General features: G+C 37.9%; 1 protein-coding gene across 5 annotated transcripts in view; it reads right to left on the bottom strand.

Moving 5' to 3' along the window:
* LOC129718547 (tyrosine-protein phosphatase 99A-like) overlaps positions 1–22068 on the bottom strand; it is a 295684-nt gene that overhangs the window by 39063 nt on the left and 234553 nt on the right. For all 5 annotated transcript variants that reach the window (XM_055669421.1, XM_055669417.1, XM_055669420.1 and 2 more), the window contains exon 9: positions 5657–5863. In XM_055669421.1, coding sequence (XP_055525396.1) covers positions 5657–5863 — 207 coding nt within the window. The remainder of the gene's footprint in view (positions 1–5656; positions 5864–22068) is intronic.

Below are 22068 nucleotides of genomic sequence, written 5' to 3' on the forward strand. Positions count from 1 at the left end.
TTATTTTTGTGGGGTTGTTTTTGAATATTTTGCCTGGTTTGGTTCAGCATTGTATTCAGTTTTTTGACTCCCAGAGCCCATTAATCATCACAAAAAAATTAATTTTTCTAATAATTTTTAGATAAAACCTTTCAACACACAAATCAAAAAATTTTTGATCAAGAACTGAAATTTTCATTGCAAGGCGGGATTTTCCACGAAAAATTTACATGAAAAAAGATACTTGATATCTTATCGGGGGGCTGAGATATTGGCATTTTTCTATGTGATGGGAAACTATGCATTTTAACAAATATGTTTTTTTTGTTCACACAACATTTATTTGACACGGCACAATACAAATAACAAATATGTTAAATAACTGTTTTATTTTGGGAGATAAAAAATAACAATGTTCAGAAAAGAAATGCGTTTTTGGATGGCTGATAACTTAGTAGAAGGTGTCAAAATTTGGAAAAATCTGCGAAAAAAGTTAGAACGAAAATTATGATTTTTCGTGCCTTCTAATAGAAACCCCAATGTTGCACGTAATATGTTAAAGATAGAAACATGATGTCGTCGGTAAAGTTTCTTGTTATAAGATAACCTAAAACTTTGTCGAAGACACCTTGCTTCTATCTTATTCTGATTAAAAAGTAAATTTTTTATCTCACTTATTGGTGGGTTGATCACCCTTCTTTCTATATTAAAAGATGCATTTTTGAATATCCTGAAACCTCTCCGAACATACCTCATGGCTATAATCAACATTTAAATAACTATTCAGGAATGGCATTTTTGACAAAATGCATAGTTTTCCATCACATGTAAAAACGCCAATATCTCAGCCCCCCAAGATATCAAGGATTTTTTTTCATGCAAATTTTCGTCTTGAATTCCGCTTTTCAAGAAATTTCAGTTCTTGATCAAAAAAATTTTTTATATGTGTTTTGAAGGGTTTTATCTGAAAATTATAAGGAAAATTCACTTTTTTGTGATGTTCAGTGGGCTCTGTGAGTCAAATAATTGAATGCGATGCTGAACCAAACCATGCAAAATATTCAAAAACAACCCCACAAAAATAAAAAAAATATATGGAAAAATTTAGGAATCTAACAGAATTGAAAAAAGTGCAAAAGAGTGAGTTTGTAGCTCAAAAAACTCATTTTTTCATAAATCACGTTTGGACAACCTGAAAACGACCTTTTAGAAAGTCGAAATGTTCTACAAAAATGCTATAAATAACATTATCTTTCAATTTAGGATTGAGCACCTTGACTTTTTCAACATCGTTTTTTTTTTGGGACAGCCTATTCCATAATCTTCAGTTAGAAATTCGTGCTACAGAACGCTGATGATCGCACCAACGGTAGTTTCGAATATTTCGCTTGGCCGCGCATAATAAAATTTGCTCTCCGCTGTCCCCTCCAGCAGCTGTGCCAGCAAAATATCCTGCAGCGTACGATGGTAACTGTTGCTGCCGCATGCAAAATAAAGGTAACACGCTACGCAGTGCCTGGAAGATGACTCGTATGCAGCTCTCGTTTCTCAATGTCGCATACCTCTAACAGCTATACTCCACTCGCTATTGTGTGACAAACTAGACTGAAGCTGAATTTTCTACACGCAGTTTTTTGTATCGAGTTCAGCGTGGATTTTTGCCATGAGGGCGTGGCCACGCAGTTTTGAGAAAGACAAACGGAACAAAACACTTTGTTGAGTCAAAATATGTAGGCAGTGAAATTTATTCCGTCCATGTTATTGTTATCAGTGCTCGGGAAGCAAGCCAATAGCGAGAAAAATGTATGGGAAAGTTTGACCTTGGAACTTTTCACCTTTTTTCACCATTAAGCAGTAAAGCAATAATGTTAAACATTATATCAAACAATTGTTACACATTTTATCCATCCACCGACATATAAATGACTAAGATGCATTAAGTCATTCGCTTGCGATTATCGTTTGAAATCTGACGCAACATTTGCCAGTTTCATTTTCAATTTCACAAAATGTAATCTAGTATAGAAAACAAAGACGTTGTCCTACGTCAAAAATCTGTTTCTACAACAGCGATATTTTACAGACCACGAGTTGGCTTCTGAGTTTGAACCTTGATTCAGTCTAAGCCCCGATATAAAAAGTTGCCAAATTTGATAACTATGATGTGTGTATTTTATCCAATAGTGATTCGATTGTCACTGTTCCTATACTTCAATGCAAAACGTCCTTCTACTCCCTAGCTGCGCAAAAGAAAAGTTCAATTGATCTCGTTAAAAAATATTACTAACTAGAGCGAAAATGAGAAATGTTTCTTGTTCAGTCTAGCTTATTTTTTATCCTTTTTTAGTTTTAAAATGTTGATTTAAATCAATTTAAATTTTATGCTGCAACAGGCGTAGCTGTAAGATTGTATACAAATGAGGATGACGAAGCGAAAATTTGAAAAAGTAATCATCTATTCTATTCTAAGCTTGGCTTTCATTTCTATTTTAATGTTTAGTTGATACAGTTATATGGACACAATAAATAATATTTAATTGAGTGATTTTATCGCTTCGTTTATTAAATCGCGAATGCATCTTAAAATAATTAAATCGTCCAATAACTGGGGACATTCGGAGACGATTTTGTTGGAGTATGAGCTCAACTGCCGAGAAGCATCTTTCCACAGACACTTGGGAAACTGGAGCTCCTAAAACAGTGGCCAATTCATAAGGAATGCTATATCTCTGCATTTCCCAATATCTGACCACATCAGTGGTCGATGGAAGCCGACTTCGGTAGTTTGCCAGATTTATTAATTTGAGTTTCAAATCCGCGTGGTAAGTTCCAGAATTTGTTTTAATGGCGCTGCTACATTCCTTCTGAAGCTTATCTTCAAATTCATCTTCTACGAAATCGTCTTCAAACTTATCAACACATTGCGTTGTTACGACATTCCTAACAGTTTTCAGCGTCGATAATAATTTGGCTACTTTTAAACGTGATTTATATACGCTGAAAGTAACTCACAATTGCCTCCAGTTTACTGCCGCTATTCGCATAATAGTCCTATGTAAAAGTTGCGAGTCCTGTGTTAATTTTGCGAAAATGGGTCCATTTTGGCATGTTTTTCAAAAATAGCCATTAAAAAAGTGAGGTTTGATTCCCACAACCTCGATTTTAATGGCTACTCTTGTAGAGCATGCCAAAATGTACCCATTTCCGCAAAAAAACAAGAAAACATAGGACTTTTACATAGGACTGTTATGCGAATAGCGGCAGTTTATCTTCCTTAGAAAAGATTGGTGAAAAACCATCAACGTCTATAACGCTTTCATCAATCGCTAATATTTATTTAGCCGGTCATACTTAACGATTCATCATCTAACAGAGCAATATTCTGGTCATGTTGCAGTTTTTCAAAGCAACTAAGCATATTCTTCCCTTGGTCTGTAGTTGCAGCGTGAATATTTTGATGTTCAATCCATATTTTTCTTAGTATTTTCTTAACTCGTTTTTTCAAATTTGCACCAGTTTGTCGCTCTTCAACTTCTTTCATTGAAAGAGTTCGAATGACAATCTTTCCATTTTGTAGGTACTGGGCATTTATTCCCAGTATCTTTCGGTCATGTCGACTAGCACCATCAAATTTTATCGAGATCAATTTCTCTTTCAATTCAAGCGAAATCAATTCGCGAACTTTTTTGGCAACACTACCAACAGAATTTTTCATTGCATCAGCATGGGTTGGTAAACTCAACAAGGCAATCCACGGGTGATGTTTTTTTGCTTGTACGTTTGTTATTGTTGCTGTTTTTCAAGCTGTAAAATCAAAACACGGCCAAAACCGAAATCTTTTAATGTCGGCAATAATATCAAAATTGATTTTATATTGTTGTATTTAGGATTGGCACTCGCGATACTAGAGCAACCGATCGGATAACATTTGTTTTTCACGCTTCTGGATCCGGATTGCATCCAAGTTGAGACCGATCGAACATACATAAAGCTGTCATAAGTTGAAAACAGACTGAAATCAGCTGATCGCAACTGTCTCGTGGATTGCCTTACTGCTTAGTGCTTTGTAAACAATCCGGACGTTTTCTTGTGCATGCTCCTGAAGCTTGCACTTAATATAGATCGTTCCGGTAATTATAAATACACTTACGATCAACCGTCATTCCAAATAACGTGCAGTATTCAACCAAACGTTGGCTGCGTCCTGTTGTTTACATCCAGAAGAAACAGATGCTGTCATTTTTTCTAACATTTAGTGCGAAATTTTGAAAATGCGTGGCCTTTCTCCCGAGCAAAGAAAGCGAATTGTGCACAATTGGGGCACCTTGAGTGGTCTTTCTAAAAGAAAATTAGCCAGAGAAGAAGGTATAAGTGTCGGAGCAGTTCAAACCGCATTGCGGAAGTATTGTGAAGAGTGCACATTTACTGATGCCCCAAGACGTGGTAGAAAACCCGGGCCTGTTGATCCCACAATGGACAAAAAGGTTAAAGAATACTACAAGCGGCACCCTCAGTATCAGTACGAGATGTGGCGAGAAAGCTTGGAACCTCGGCGAGTAACGTCATGCGTGCCAAGGGAAGAATGGGTCTGCAGACCCGTCGGAAGCCTAAGCAGCCAAAACGAAATCCAAAACAAGCTGAATCTGTAAAATCGAGAGCTCGGAAGCTTTATGACAAACATCTGACCAAAAAAAAGGGTGTGTTATCATGGATGACGAAACCTACATAAAGCTGGACTATAAGACTCTGCCAGGACCGCAATTTTATACATCACCGAAGGGAAGGGATGTCCCTGGACCAGTGAAAGCCATTTACACCGAAAAATTCGGCAAGAAGGTAATGGTTTGGCAGGCCATTTGTGAATGTGGGAAAATATCTCGTCCATTCATTACGAATGACACAATAAATGGTAAAATTTACGTGAAAATGTGTTTGCAGAAAAGGTTGTTACCCATGGTTAAGCAGCATAACAATCCTCCGATCTTTTGGCCCGATCTTGCTTACTGCCATTACTCTAAGGATGCACTAGGGTGGTATAAAACAAATAATGTCACATGTGTCCCAAAGGAGATGAGTCCTCCAAACTGCCCTGAAATTCGCCCTATTGAAACTTTTTGGGCTTTGACCAAGGCAAAGCTGAGGAAATATGTCAAACCAGCGGACAATGTTGAAAAATTAAAAAAAAAGATTGGCTTAAAGTGGTAAAAATGGTCGGAGAACACACTGTGCAAAAGCTTATGAGTAGTGTTAAGAGAAAAGTTAAAGAACTCGCGTATCCTACGAAAAATAATCTCAACCTGAATTGAAACTGGAAAGAGAACACATATTATCTATATTTCAGAATAAAATGACCCGAAAAATCCTGTATTTTTTGTTTTATTCAAGAAAGAAGATGTATTTATAATTTTCGGAACAGTCTATAGAATGATCGAATTTTCTGCTTTACGCTGTCAGCTAGGCTTTTCATTTCAATTATAGCATACCCACTCTTTTTACAATCTTATTAACTGCACTAACCAACCACGAAAAAATTCACCTTGATCAGTTTTCGGTTAAATATTCTTGAATGCCATTTCAATTGCCACGATTCTTTTCAAGCAAAACATTTAAAGAAGCCCCTCCCATTAATCTTGCCGATAGCCCATTACTACAGTAAAACAAATAAAAAAAAACTCACTCAAATTCGATAGCGTGTAGGTGTAGACCGAGTTTACAGCAGCATCTGCTTTCAGTATCGGCAGATGCAGCAACGTCTGGTTCTGGTGTACATAGTACACCCGATACCCGTGGATGGCTCCGTTTGACTTTTCCGGCTCACGCCACGTAATCTTGATGGTTGTCGAGGTAAGCTCCAGGACACTCAGATTCTGCGGTTTGCTGGGAACTGCGGAATAAGCAAAAATATTGAATGTTAGCATTTTAGGCTAATGATAGGGAAGTGAATCGTTCGATGATGATCGTATTTAGCACGGGTAAGAGTGGGAACAAACAAAATTAGCTAACAAACAGGAGAGTTAGTAAAATATTTAGGGTTTAAAATAATCGTCAGTTACCGATGTTATCGTCGGCTGAAAACGTCGGATAGCCGTGGGTTGTTGTAAACGGCTCGTCATTACTTTCTGGCTCTTCAAGGATCACTTTTAGGATACTATTGCTATCCGGATGGGGGTGTGGAACACTGTTGGAGGCCAGCGGAAGAGGTTGCAGGTAATGGTGCTGTTTCTCAACCGTTGTTAGTCCGTATGTTTCAGTCGAAGCATCAACTGTAACAGGCAGTGCATGCAATGGCAGAACTCTCGGTTCTTCTAATTCTTCATACGGTATCTCCGGCTCAATCAGGACATCGTCCTGAACAGAAGAGCCGTTACTTTTCGGGCTGTCCCCGGCAAGAGCTACGGTCGGTAGCGCCGTAGTTAAACTGCTGCCATTCAGTAAAAAAGCCGCCCCCACAAGCGCCAACCACGTGGCCGTGGTCAGCAGGCGCGATTTCATATTTTGCTGTCTTCTACACAAACGGCGACTTTTACGGCGGTTTCACTTTTAATATGAACGATTATATGCGATTTTTCCGCGGTTAGGCTATTCTCTATTCACACCATCAAACACACAAAAATTTAATAACTTTTCATTTTCATCATTTTTCTGTTCCGGGAACAGTTTTTCGTTGAATATTGGGGCTGCTGTTTTCCTTCCTCAATCTGCTGCCGTCGTCGTTGTCTTGGAGGGGTGGGAAGCAGAAAATTAAAATGCAAATCACTCTAATTTATTGCTGCGTTTCGCGTTAATCACCGTACTGCATAATTTAGGTTGTTCGTTTGTCTGTGGTGTTATTCACGCTCGTTCTCCCTCCACGGAATCATTTTGGTTTTGGTGCTCTGTTTGCTTTGAATTTTGAAGAAAAACGAGTCCACGGCATTCTGTCGCCGCTTGCGTGTAGCGAAAATTTATTGTAAATCATCGTCACGAGACCCTCCCTAGGACGGAAGGAAGTGAACTAATCTTACGACAATTTTCCACCTTCAGTCTCACTTTCTTCTCAATTGCGAATTCAATTGTCAGATCTCCAGTGTTCGCTCGAAATGTTGTTTCAATTATGATAAAATTGCACCAAGGTTATAGTGCTGGTGTTGGTGGTGGCGGTTCCGGGAAGGTCCGGTCATCGTCACGGTTACCAATTTTGAGACGTATAAAGAAGAGTTACGGAAGCGTGACGCCTCCGGTTTGAGGGGGTGACGTAGCCCCGGCTTTAAACTGCCGGCAGCAGGGCAAGGCGCAGATTCATCACCCGCATGTCAGCCTCAATTGATATCAATTTAGTGAACCCTGCCTCTAATGAACGCTGGTGATGACTGGGCCGGCATATTTTGCCCTGAATTCTGTCTACCCTTTCTATTGAGGTTCGAGATCACCGGCACGGCTCATGATACCGGCAAGAACAAAACGGATGGTTGGGGATTTTGATTTGAACATTCGTTGTTGGTCTTACGATTACTAAGCAAACAATTAGATACATTAGAGCGATTTGATTTTTGTGAATGTAATGATGAAGTTATTTCATTGCTCCAGAAGGTAAAAATGTAGTATTTTTTTAAATTTTCAAATTGTTTATTTAGAGTACCAAATGAATTTCTTTAATTTAATTACGGAATATCCACTGGTTTTAACAGATATTTTTTTCTGAGTTTGCTCTTCATTGGCAGGCGGAATTGAGTTTTTTTTTTAAACTAATTAGCAGACTTCATTAAAAACTTTGTACAAGTAAAGTTTTATTTTATGCGGATTTTGCGGGTACACTTGGTATGTTTGAATTTGACACTGCTAGCTTTTTATATATAGCGTTTATAGGAATACGAAACAAATAAGAATTTGTACTCTGTAAATTTAACGTACACTAAACCGAAAATTTTATTTTGACGTGGGACTACGTCTTTGTTTACTATACTGAGATGCATTCTGTGAAACTGGAAATGAAACTGGCAAATGTTGCGTCAGATTTCAAACGTTAATAACAGCGTAACCACATGATGGATAACAATAACCAATATGTTGTTGGATAGATAAAATGTATAACAATTTTGTAATATGCTAGTTATCACTCTAATTTCATTGCCAAGCGGTAAAATTGATAAAAGTTTCAATGATAGATTTACGCGAACAATGAACCAATTACATGCGAGCATTCCTAGCACAGACGACGTGAATGGACACCAACCGTTCCCTGTGATATTCTCTGTATGAATATCAAAAAAAAAATTGACAGAGTCTCCCCGTCCCAATAGGTCAATTTATTTTTGCTTCCATGAGCTTAGACTAATATGATGTCTCGAAGGTAAAAGTTTTCCGAAAAGTTTGAAACAATCCCCATTCTTGAACAATTCCTAAACCTGCTGTCAGAACGTAATAAAAACTGATGTCTTGAAAGAAAACATGCTGGTATAAGCAACAGTACCAGTGGAGCAGAAAGCTGCAGGTCTCTCGTCGTCTATGATTGCAGCGGTACTCTTTTATTCGTACATTTCAGCGGTACACTTTTATTCGTACTGCAGCGCGCGGTACTATTCGTATTGCAGTGGTACACTTCTGTTCGTACATTTTTATTCGTGTGCAATCGAGGAAAAACTGCAATGCTGCTGCAGATGGTGATTGAAAGTTTATCTCATAAATATGATTACCATAAATTACTTAACAAGAATTGTACATTTTTGCAACGGTTATAAGTTATATTTATTATATTTTATATTCGATATTCACTAAATAATCGTGACCGGATAGTATCGAAAAATTGAATTCCCAAATATACAAATTTATAGAAGAGTAAGAACCGGCGAATGCTGGTGAATTTTTGGTCCATTTACTAAGATTCATTCCGATTTTTTTCTTACATTTCAAAATTGTTAGATGATATTTTATTATTTCAAAGTTTTCCATAATAAACGTTTATTAGCTGTCTTCGTAATACAGCGAATGTAATTGTAGGCAAATGAAAAAAATTGTCAAGCAAAAAACAAAAATGGAAAAGTTGATTGCTACGATTTTTTGCTGAAACTTGTTGATAATTTTGTTCAACATTTCTTCTCATGTTTGTCAATTAATGAATTTTCGTAAGGGCTCTTATATTATTTTGAAATTAAGATACATATTATAAATTTTATTTAATCAGAGTTCAATAAGACAAAACCACTCATTATGATAACGTAAGTATACTTGGATTTGGTTTTTGAGGATATAGCGTTAATTCTGACTTTGACGCATTACGATAAATTCTTGGTGCTTTTTTAACAAGAACGATAAGCTTGTGCTTTGTCAAATACATGTTGATTGCACAAAAAATTCTACAGGCATAATATCGCCAAAGATAAACGATATTTTTTCGAGTGTTGTTGAATATATTTCTGAAAATAGATTTCCATGGAAGATTGAAAATAAAAGTACGTAAGTCACCGAGCAAACATTGCAAGCATTGATTCTGTCTGCGGAGTCTGTATATTTTGGAACAAAAAATCCCCTAATTACAATGTTTAGTCCCACGTCACCATTCCATACAACCCTAGGGCTGTATACCTTGTAGTATTGTTCATTTGTTACAACGATGCAGAGCAATTTCAGTTCGCATTTGATTCACCTAAACATGCATGTATCTCCTGTTTGCATTTCGCACACGATATACGGCCAATAATGGAACAGGAAATGACGAATTGCATCTTCTGTCAGCCACAATGTACAATTCAATGGTTAGTGTCATTATCGTTGAAATTTAATTGGGGACAGCGCAGTGAAAACGGCAATTATCACAGATGTTGATACCCTTTTCCGATAAAAAAAATAAGCTTCCTCCAACAGTGATGTTTTGACAGAAAACTGCAATGTAAATAATAAAAAACTACACACCCTACACCACTGTGAAAACAAATGGATTCACCACTACCAAGCGAAAGAGCAAGAGAGCTGACTAGCAGCAGCAGTGTTTGGCACTGTAAACAATATGCTTACGCTCTCTTGCTCTCGTACTTTTGCGACAGTGGAAGCTTCCCAGCAGTCTAGCGCAAACAGGAATATGAAACTGCTTTATTTTGGTGTACAAATTGCAGCATGAATGTTTGATGTTGATGCGATCGGAGCATGATGAGGAGAACACGCGTGAAAAAACCAACAGACAAATGCACACATATGCAACTAATATGGAAAACACACAAGCAAGTGCGATCGAGCGCGCGGTGGGTACAGCCGGTACAGCAGCCGAGCAAGCTTTTTTATGCGGAGAACTCCAGCTGCAGCTGCCTGGCAGAGCCGATCTTACACCACCATAAGCAGCAGTAGCAGAAATACGCGCTCTATCTCACACACACAAGGGCACACAACTGCACAGGGTACGGATTTATCGATTTTTGTTCTACCGTTTCTTGACACTTTTTTGTGCAATGATCCCACGATTCGGCCCAAAATCCGGATGGCCGCTGGACAGCAAAATTTCACTTAAAACAACTTCTTGGACACATTTATCACTGGTTGCGACTATCGGATATTCCTGATTAATGAATTTACTCGCCGCAGTTCACTATATTGTCGCACTACACTTCACCGGAGCTAGGAAGCCATCATCGCGGGGCCGTCAATGAAACTACGGAAACTGCATAGATTAATAGCCCGGAAGCACAAACACGAAACTAACGTCGAACTGGAAGCTTCACAGATGAAACTATCCAGCAACACTCGCGCCAACCATCATCGGACGAATTTTACAGGAAAATTGACCGATTTTCGAAAACGAACGACACCTCCGCCAGTTGTCACTTCGATGCGTGTGAAATTCTGCTGCAGACTGTTTCTCTACTGCTGTTTTACACACTAGCACTCGGTTGGGAAGGTAGGGCTTTTCTCCCATCAGTAGGATTTTTTGAAGCCATCCGCTTCGAACACAGATTCATTGAACCCTCTTTCTCTGGTGCTCTTTCTTCTTTCCTGCATATGTGTGCTTTACGTTTCACACGACGGCGTGCTGTTGAGTGTGAGGCTACTGACATACTGAGGCGTCAAATGAAGCGAAGCAAGAAGCGTCGCAAAAACGTCCGAGCTACTTCTTCAAACGTCTATATGAAACGCTTAAACCGGTCATACTGGAGCGGCAAAGACGCGTCGATAGAGGCGGCGAAACAGAACGAGTAGTGTTTTGACGCGCGTATATGTACGCGGTAATACCATATTCAGACTAAATCTTTTATCGCCAGGTGCTTTATATTTGCTTTGTTTTGGTTTGGTAATTTAAAAAAGCAAATAAAATACATTTTCGTTTAGAAAATGTTAAAATGTTTAGAAGAGGGTTGTGCAGTAAATCCATGTTCAGACTAAACCTGATATCGCCAGGTACTTAATATTTGCTTTATTTTGGTCTTAAATCTTAAAAAAGAAAAAAAGTAGGATAGAAAATACTATCGGGAAAAATTTTCAGGTCGTCGGGAAAATAGCACTGATGTTATTGATTGATATTGTTGAGTTTTGATTCGAATGGCCAGAAATTTAGCATGCTGAACTTCTTTGGTCGCGAAAATGCAAGCCGCTGAGTAACTAGCTGTGCTCACATGGGTTATTGAAATCCTAACAGATATTATAAACTAGTTGAACGTTGCTCGGGGTCAACGGGTTTAAAATTCAGAATAATTTCTTATATTTTTTACTACGTCTGTAGCGCAACTCACTTCAGTAATATTATTTTATTTCATGAAAAAATCTCTATGTTTACTAAAACGTAATTTCCCGTGCTTGAAGAAGCAAAAAAATCTTCATTGGACGAATTCATATTTCCTTCAAACAAAACCGCTACTGGAATCTAGGAATATGACAACACAACGCATTTGCGACGCTCGCTCCAGTATGTCATAGGAAGCTTCACCCAACGCTTCTGTTTATTCCGCTTCTCAAACGCTCAACGCTTCGCTTCATTTGACGCCTCAGTATGACAGTAGCCTGAGGTCGAGCATTGCATTGCATTTCGGACTCGAATGCGATTCACAAGCGGTTTGTTTTCGGCTGGAACCGGTTTATTGGTGTGGGTAAGATTAAAGCGTAGGCTTGTTAAAATATATAGACTGGACTCCGCGGAGCTTTTTCGTAGATTCACGAGCAGAAAACAGAGAGCAAGTAGAGGAGAGCGAAAGCACACTTTTGGGGGATATTTGGAAAGTATGTAACAAGTATTATTACCAGTGTTTAAGAAATTAGTTTTACAATTATAGCGAATTTCTTTATTCCACCTGCGCACCTCGTTTTGACCTGGAAGCTGCTAACTGCTGTCAAAACCCTTCTTTATTCGCTCGATTTAGACCCAGTTTTGATCTGTCGTGCTGCCCGAAACGCACTGTAAAATTTGTCAGCTTCAACCCACCACCGCACGTGCTAAGTTCGTAAACAATTATCTGGCATCTCTTTCATACTTGCGTCTTAAATGGCGATGACGTTTCATTATTCCTCGCCAGTTTTGCCCGCACACAATGGAATAAAGAAATTCTCTATTAGTAAACATATTTAACATCAATTTTACAATCTTTATAAACGATACGTTTATTAAACACTTAAAAATTGAGCGATTATTAACGTTATTGAAGCTATCTTAATTAATCTAGCGTTCATACAAAAGGTTACAAAACAAAAACGAAGAAAATCAATTTTACGCTTACAGAATTTATACTACTGCAAAATACCGCTTTGTACCTCATTTTTTTAATATGGTGGTTCGAAACTGGTCATTTGTGGTTTTATCATTGTTTCACATTAAGTACACCAGTTTCACTTCGAGTGTTAGAAAAATAGAGAAATGTCCAACATTTGTAATGACTAAAACAGAGAAATTTCAAGAAAAATGGGCAAAAGTTTTATTTGACCATTTTGATCTGGCTGAATTTTTGCACATATTATGTTCCAAAGGTGTCATTTTGTATTACTTGTTTTTTTTTTAAATTACGGCCAATTTTTAGAAAAGATTGACGACCAAATGGAATTGATGATTACAACGAATTTTAGAGCCAGAATTGCTGCCTGACTATCACGGAAAATTCAAATATTTGCGTGACGGTAATTTCTTTTCAGACACGTATTTGCGCACTCTATTATCGCCTGAAATACTGTTGGCCAATGTCCCATGGGAAAAAAATATTAATTTCTGGCCCTGTGAATTCCGCACCTGCGGAACCATTGATTTTTAAACCGTCTGTGTAGAAGCAAAGTGAACCATCCCGAATTGTGAGTCCGACTTGTGGCCAACTTTCTCGTTCTATCTCTAATATTCTGTAGGGAATTTTGAAGTTTGGTTTCATTTCCATCCAATCCTCGTTACTTTTTATTAGATTATTTATTTGGAAATTTTTCTGTATTCTCAGGTGTCCTGTTAGATCTCTTTCTTTAAAATTAGACTGCCGATTTAGCCTTAGAGAACTTTTTTTCGCTTCTAGTTGAACCACCCGATGAAATAGGAGAAGATGAAGTATTGCATCTAAGGCTTTTGATTGAGTACTACTCATTGCTCCACAAATCGATGCACAAGCCAATCTTTGGATTTTTCCTAGTTTCGCTTGAGTGGATGTTTCAGTGGTTTTGGGCCACCAAACTAACGAGGCGTAGGTTATTCTTGGTAGGATTATTGTTTCATATAACCAATGTATCTAGCTGGGTTTGAGACCCCAGCTTTTTCCAAAGGCTCTGCTGCATACCCATAGAGCGTTTGTAGCCTTAGTGATTGTTTGTTCAATTTGAGTGTTCCAGCTTAGTTTCTGATCAAGTATGATTCTCAAATATTTCAGGCTTCAGTGGAAAGCTTCATATCGGTGCTTTCCAGCCGCAGTTTAGGAATAGTGTATTTCCTTTTTCAAGTAAAAGGAACATTAGTTGTTTTGGAGGGATTTACACTCAACTCCTCTTCCCTACACCATTGAGTTGTAAGATTTAGTGCAGTTTGCCTTCTTAACTGAAATCACTACGTAGTCTGCAAAACCAAGCACTTCGAAGCTTTTACAGATGGGCTTCGAAGAAGATCGTCTACGATTAGTGACCACAGCAAGGGTGACAGTATCCCGCCTTGAGGGCATCCTTTTGTAGTTTTTCTTGTAAGGGACGTGCCACCGAGCTTAGCAGTTATTTCGCGACTTATCAGCATAGCTTGAGTCCACCTTATTGTGTTCCTGTCTTCGACATGCCTTTCCATAACTATTCGCATTGAGTTGTGAGACGCATTATCAAATGCTTCCTTAATATCAAGAAAAGCTGCCGGGGAAATTTCCTTGGCATGGGTGGATTTTTCGATTTTTCACACTTACATGTACAGTGCGTCAGTGGTTGATAAGTTATTTTTTGTAAGCAAATTGAAGTTTACTTAATGGATTGAATTTCATATATACTATTCTAATATGATGATCGATTAGTTTTTCCATAACTTTCAAAAAGATGGAAGTTGAGCTAATTGGTCTGAAGGTATGAAATAACTCTAGTTTGTCTCCAACTAGAAGGAATGTAATTTAGTATTAGGCTCGCCATATACATTTCCGTAATGATCGGAATGAACAGTTGCTTGCTCTTGTGGAGCATAACTGGCTGTATTCCATCTATTCCCGGAGACTTGTATGGTTGAAAAGAGTCTATAAAGAGTCTAGGAAATGACTTTCCATCATAATTTTCAGTGTTTCCTGAGGATTTTTGGTGTAAGTACCGTCAGTCTATCTTAATTTACCCAAGCCGTTGGAATATTCTTTAGACAGGGCTTTTTGCAATCTGGCTGCAGTGGATGTATTTTCAATATGTTCACACATTAACTTCCAACTGTTTCTTCTAGACTTTCTCATTTTCTTATTGTATTTTGTTAGAGATTTTCTATACAGTTCCCAATTATCTGTTAGTTTCGCTTTATTGAATAGTTTTCTAGACGATTTTCTAAATCCTTCTAGGGTCTTATTCCACCAAGGTGAGTCTTTACTTGACATTCGCGTCTTGATAGGACAACTTTCATAGTAAGCATTGAGTGTTTTGCTTGAAATTAGATTGGAGCAGGTTTCCAGCTCATCTTTGGGTTGGATTTCTTTTTCAAAAATAGGTTTGTCGATTAACAATTTACCGTTATAAAGATCCCAGTTAGTTTTCCAGATTCTCTATAGGTATCTTGCAGGATTTCTCCTACACAGTAATCGAATATAATTTGCCTGTGATATGATAGTGAACTTTAATCAGACACATACCAATTTTCTATTTTGTCTGAAAGATTGTTGCTGGACATAGTTATATTCAGGACTTCCTCGCGTATAGCGTTTATGAAAGTGGGGTTATCACCTTGTTTGCATTTATCTATGTTATTTGTTAGTATATATTCTAGAAGGCACTCACCCCTTTTGTTTATATTCGTACTACCCCAAACTGTGTGCATCACATCCTATTACGAACTGTTTGTTGTTCTATTTGCAGAATCGTTCTGTTATCATTTGCCGCGCTTTTTGGAAAAAATACGGGTATTATTCCCGGTTTCGGGATGTTTTTATCATCCATCACCATCAGTTCAGCCTTTATTGGGTTTCGTATTTGGGATACGAATGGAGTCGAGTGGTTGTTCAGGAACGTTTGTGTTTTCTGACGTAATGTGACGATGTTTTATCTAGACTAAACATATTCCTTTCCACGGTATGGTATTTAGAAATTCGTTCTGGTATACAGCTTGATTGATAGCCAAACCACTAAGCTTGAACCACTATTTTCTTGGCCTATTATATTTGAGGTTTTGGGGAAGCTCCGTAGCCACAAGGTTACAGAGTCCGCCTTGGTAAGCGGGTGGTCGTGGGTTAGAATCTTAGTACAATCAGGCCATTTGGTTGCCGAAGGACTTTAGCATGGGTTTATTCTCAGGCTTCCCACCAAGTACCTTTCCTTCAATCTGAATTCTACAGTACCACTGTTGACTCTCCTTCTAACAAAATTAAGTCCCTGTTATAATATAAACTGGTGTGAATAACGTATGAAGTTCTCACCAGGGAATTGTAATTAGGCGATATTGTTAGGAGGGACAGAGGCTCGGTATAGTAGAGTAGTAAGCTTGAAACGGAAAGGTAAAACTTACACACAAGCACGGATATGAATGATAAGCGTATCACTTACTTCAATAGTGATACTGCCAATAATATGAAGTGCGGAGTACAGGAAACACCTGGGCAATATCGCAATAGATCTAAGCTCTGGTCGCAGTGATGTGTCCACAATGGAAAAAAAATTTGAGGTTTACAGGAAATTATACCCAGACAAAACCGGATGATATTAGCTATCAAAACTTTTTGCCAAATATTTTATACAGTTTAGTTAGAACTATATATTCCGCTTGCGCTACGCTTCCTGTTTCGATGCCATTCTGAACAGAACTGTCCATGCATAAACATAACGAAAATACTGACAGGAAGAGGAGAGAAAGAGAGACCTTTCATATAAATATTCTCATTTCTCTCTAAGCGTGTTTGTTGTTGAATATAAGCCCCAAGAAAAATTCAAAATTTTTAGTTGTCACCAGGTATAAATTTCGTTTTTCCGAAAAACATATAAACTGTGAAAAAAATTTGAATATCTGTGCTTGTTCGAACTATAGAAATAAAAACTGCAAAGACATGACCACAAGTTAACGAAGAATTACGATAGTTTGTCAATGTATTTCTTGCAATACAATCGGCTGAGGCTAATTCCCTTCTTACTCTTTTTATTCCAAAAAATGTTTAGTTGGCTTGAAGTGAGTCGAAATTAACATTGAAGGTTCCTGAAAGATCTTTGTAGAGCACCTCTTCACCGTCAAACAAACAAACGAAGAACTGTGTACTTGCTTCAATGCGAGAGTCAACGCACGTGATGAGTTCGAAGCAAACTTCCCCTTTTACAATAATTATTTGAATCGTAGTCGCTAAAATTATGATAGACTACTCAATACGATTATGTCAATAACTTTTATCCAACTCTAAAATAATGCTCTGGAAATAATGTTGTGGCTCTAATAAGATTCCGAATGATAGCGGGGTTCGATTTACATCTCGGTGCCAGAAATACTCATATTAGATGGAACTTGTACATTTTGGACTTCAAAATGGCATCTAAGGTCGATTTCATCGATCATTTAACACCATCCCAGTTCCAGAAATACCCATATAGGGTGGTATTTGGTCATTTTATGCTGTTTTTAGTAACTGGAAGACATTATCTTAAATTTCTATTTCTGGACTCGGCATTATACTGGTTTCGAAAACATCTATGTTGGGTGGTATTCGACTATTTTAGGCTGTTTTCCAGAAACCGGAAGTCTTCTTGGAACTCGAAAAGGTGTCTGAAGTCGATATTTGGACTCCGGATATCATCTCGGTTCCAAAAATCTTCGTATTGGATCCGGCTCTGATTGGTCTAAATCTGCGTTCAAAACAAGGCTTTGAAATTTTCAAAAGTACAATAGGCATTTTCGTGGATGCGCAGCTAATCATCCAATCGGTTGCTGCAAGATTGAAGGAAATCCGTTAAAAACTGAAGGAGTAATGAGCTTTTTAAATTACCTTTATTCCATTCGATTGTTGATAATATTCGAGTTACTGACTTTTGTCATTATAAAATTTTTCGTCTCTATACCTACTGTCTCTATTCGATATTATCATAATTTTAATTTATGTCGAGAATTCTGGTAACTAATGAAAATAACTATGTAATACAACAGATTACATTAGCAAAAAAGTAGGAGGGTGGTATTCAAGACACGACCGCATGACGTTGACTACCGTATTCTTAAAAAAAAAAATATTCCATTGAAGCAAATAGTAGAGGGAATTGCAACGCTTCTTTTTCAAAACTTCTGTAACAAAATTTCGAGGCTCCAAAAGGTACCAGTTTCCGATTATTCTCGTCCAGAATTCCAGCCATTTTAGTATTTTGCAGTAGCCATTTATTACTAACAGCCACCAGCATAACGGGTGAAACCGGCACGAAATGACCGGTACTATTTTGTCTTTCCTTCTTTCAGCTGCTAACACCTAGCGCTGTCGTGAAATTAACATCATCATAAACATGCATTTTTGCAAGGTTTTTTTCCGCTAGCAACAGCAATTGTAAAACATAAAATTCAACTAACCGCTTCTATTATAAAACTGCGAGGCACCAAAAGGTGCCAGTTGCCGATTTCTTGTTTACTGGTTTCCGTCAAGAATTCCAGCCATTTTAGTATTTTGCAGTAGCCACCAGCATCACGGGTCAAACCGGCACGAGATGACCGGTACTATTTTGTTTTTCCTCCTTCTAGCTGCTAACACCGAGCGTCCGTATGTATCCGGTACGGTTTAATAATGAAACTGATGGGTGAAATGTTCGAACGATACGTTTTATACCAAGGCTTCGTCAGATAATTAGAAAGAGGGATGGGCTACATAGATGATGGAATGGTAGAGACAAATGTTTCTTGAAAGTTGCGCCGGCCGCTGTCATAATATTAACACCAACACAAACATGCATTTTTGCAAGGTTTTTTCCGCTAGCAGCAGCATTTGGTAAAACAGAAAATTCAATTAGCCGCTTCTGTACCAAAATTTCGAGGCACCAAAAGGTGCCAGTTGCCGATTATAGTTTCCTGGTTAGTCCGTCCAGAATTCCAGCCATTTAAGTGTTTTGCAGTAGCCATTTACTACTAAAGCCACCAGCATTACGGGTGAAACCGGCACGAGATGACCGGTACTATTTTGTATTTCCTCCTTTCAGCTGCTATCACCTAGCGTCCGCATGTCACTGGTGCGGTTTTGGAATCAGAATGATGGGGCGCCGGCCGCTGTCGTAAAATTAACACCAACAAAAAGATGCATATTTGCAAGGTTTTTTCCGCTAGCAGCAGCATAAACATCGGAAACAGAAAGTGACAACAACAATAACAACAAAGTCAGATCGATTGTATCCGTTAGTGTCGACTGTGCTTGGGAAGAGAGGTAGTGATTGGCTGCGCGGTATGATTTAGACAATCGATATTAATTACCAACTTTTCAATAGTGTATCTCAAACAATAGTTTGTTTTTGTTACATAAATTTAGCCGTAAAAGAATTTCTGATCGATTGATGCCAAAACCTCGAAAACCTGATTATAGATGACTGCAAAATAAGCGCTCAAAACCTGACCACTTTTCTCTGGTTTTCCCTGGTTGAATTACTAGATTTTCAAATTCAGGGGCCTAACTTCGATATAGACGTTAGTCAACGTCAAAAGTAAGAAATCAAAATTTATCAGAATAACCAAAACTTAACACGTTTATTTTTTGAAAAACTAGACCATAAAATGCACCACACTAGGTCGTACATTTTTCATCTTCCACTATGATGCAAGTCAATAGACTTGCACGCAACATGTTCTTGTTGCGCTCGATTAGAGCTTTCATGAACGAACGAAGAACGCAGTAGAGCGGTCGTACGTAAACAAACATGTTCCTAGTTTTCCCTGATTTTTCGTCTTACAACAGAGAAGAAGGGATAAAATACCAAATCGAACGAAGAAGTTAAAGTTATCTAATTTGTTGTAACACTCAGGAATATTTTGCAACATCAAAGGATATTTTTTTAGGCGTGAGGGATTTTTTACATTTAATCCCTAGAATTTTTTAAAATTTAATGGTAGATAATAGCTTCGTTTTGGGAAAAAGTTTGATAACTTTACGATAAAAAATTGTCAAGCAAGCTCACAATTGCGGTGCTATAGAGTAAAATGCTTCAATGCTTGCAAGATTACACTATGAAACCACTTCGAGCGCTAAAGTAAAGTACAGAAGCAAACATTCCTCAAAAATGTTCAGGTGAAAAAGTGGAAAGTCCTTGAAAATTTCTGTTTGATGTTCACTGTGCCTCCTTCTATTTTTTGATACGTAGCAAAACTTTCACTCCTCGTTGAACAGTTTTTTTTTCGGTAGTCAAGAAAGTAACTGATGAGTGAGCAAAAAGGGTCACGCAAAAGTCATTGTGAAGCTGCTTGTGGAAACCACTTTGCTTTACTCTTCAAGTGGAAGTTTTTTCCACCTGAATCACTGAAAAGCTTACACCGGTTTTGAAAATTGAGATCATTTATAGCAGAGCTCTAGCAGTCGGATCGTAAAATTATTGAGCAAAATATGTTTGTATTCATGGCGCCCTATCGGATTTGTCGTCCGTCGTCTGTCGCCTGGGAAACAAAAGTGGACCTTCACACCGGAACCGCATCGGACTGAATATTTAACGAGCAACGGCGCGCTGCCGCTGCGGATGTGCCATCGGAACGAGCCTCGAAGTAAAACAGTACCTACACCACTTTTGACGGAAGCAAGCGTGTGCGGGTGATTCAGTGTGAATCCTTAATTCAATCTTCTTTCGCTGGTCGCTTAAGGTCAGCAAATGGGTTGCAACCAGCAGCAGCTGGTAGGTCCCTCCAGGTATCGCGTGAGAAAGAAGGGCGAAAGAATGATGAACCATAAATTGCGAACTTTTTCTAGCCACGTTTTTAAATGCTTGCTTTAAAAAAATGTTAAAGAACTTATGATTCAGGGAAGTTGCTCATAATGGAGACGTTCCGTAGTAATTTCAGTTCTTAAACATCAATAGAAACCGTTGAAAGAGAGTACAATAACTATCTTCAAATAAACATTAAAATCGCTTGAGAACAAAGTGAGACGTTCAAAAACTTATATAAAATGCAATCTTTGAAGAATATTATGACAAGAATACAAAACAAAAAACGTAACCATATGGAAATGCAATGAAGAGGTACTAAAAAGAAACAGAATAATCATCGACCAATCGTTGAAAGTTAAAGAATTTTCAAATATGGGAGAAGAGAACATTTTTAATGCTTTTGATATGCTCGGCATATTTGCCATTTTTTACATATTTAACTATTGTAATCGCAGAGGTGTGGGGTGCTAGGGGAGCTTCAATGTTCAATTTATTAACATTGCATGCAAACATTTCTGATGATTTTATAACTATTACATGAATAGATATATAGTAAACACGAAATTATCATAAACTATTCATTCGAGAAAGGCAATAGTAAAACAAATCGCACATTGTAAGTTGACCAAACGACAACTAATATGCAATGAGCATAATATTCGAATAATTCCGCGGACCAGATAAAGTTATGCAAATTCTATGAAGTCAAATCGATTACAACTGGTATGAATAGAACCAGAACACAAATAACAATGTAGAGAGACATTGTCAGCTGTTCAGTAAATTTGAAACGCAATATATGTTTTTTTGATTGTGTTTCACAAAACATTTATCAGTGGCATACATTTTTGAATGACGGTTGCACAATCTATATCCTAGGCAGAACGCATCGCAAAATGTAAAAAAAAAAAACAAAAATAGACAGACAAACTAATTAGGTTGTGTTTCAGTTCGTTCTACTGGCTGACAGGTGATTCGGTTGGACGGGATTTCGCATGTGCCCGTTCTGATAACGTAGTCCTATTTCGGGCGTAAATGCTCCGGCACCCGCAAGCAACGTCACCGCAAATGAAGCTGAAAGAGTAATCTGCCAAATGCCGAAACAAAAATCTGTATGCGAACATTATAAAGCTTTTACCATGCTGCTAGGGCAGCTACGGCACTAGCATTTGTGTGGTATGTAGATATGAGTGTTCTATACCGTCCATTTTCACTTGCCGCAGTTGGGAAATCTGCGGGAAAAAAAACACTATCATGGTACTCTCCAGTGGTTTTAACGCACATTCAGTTCTAGTGAAGCGTAAAATCAGAGTCTAACGAATTTGATGATTGAGTTTTTTTGCGATAACTCAGGTATTCGCAATAAAGCTTCCGAATAAAGCTATTAGCTGTGCTTGCATGCAATGCATCTGAAAAAAACGTCCCAGTTTCTAATTGACTCTGTACAACATCGAATAAGCAAATTTTTTGTCACTATTTGGAAAAATAAATAGATCGTTCTAAAACCCTTTGTACGCTACCAATAGGTGGGTAAAATGTCATATTTTAGTTGAATACCTCATTTTTAGCTATTTCCATATAAGCATTTTGCGAGTGTTGGGGAATAAACAAAACAAAGATTTTTTATGACAATTCACAATTCATTTTTGTGGC

This window comes from Wyeomyia smithii, chromosome 1, assembly GCF_029784165.1.
Source record: "Wyeomyia smithii strain HCP4-BCI-WySm-NY-G18 chromosome 1, ASM2978416v1, whole genome shotgun sequence".
In the NCBI taxonomy this organism is placed as follows: domain Eukaryota; kingdom Metazoa; phylum Arthropoda; class Insecta; order Diptera; family Culicidae; genus Wyeomyia; species Wyeomyia smithii.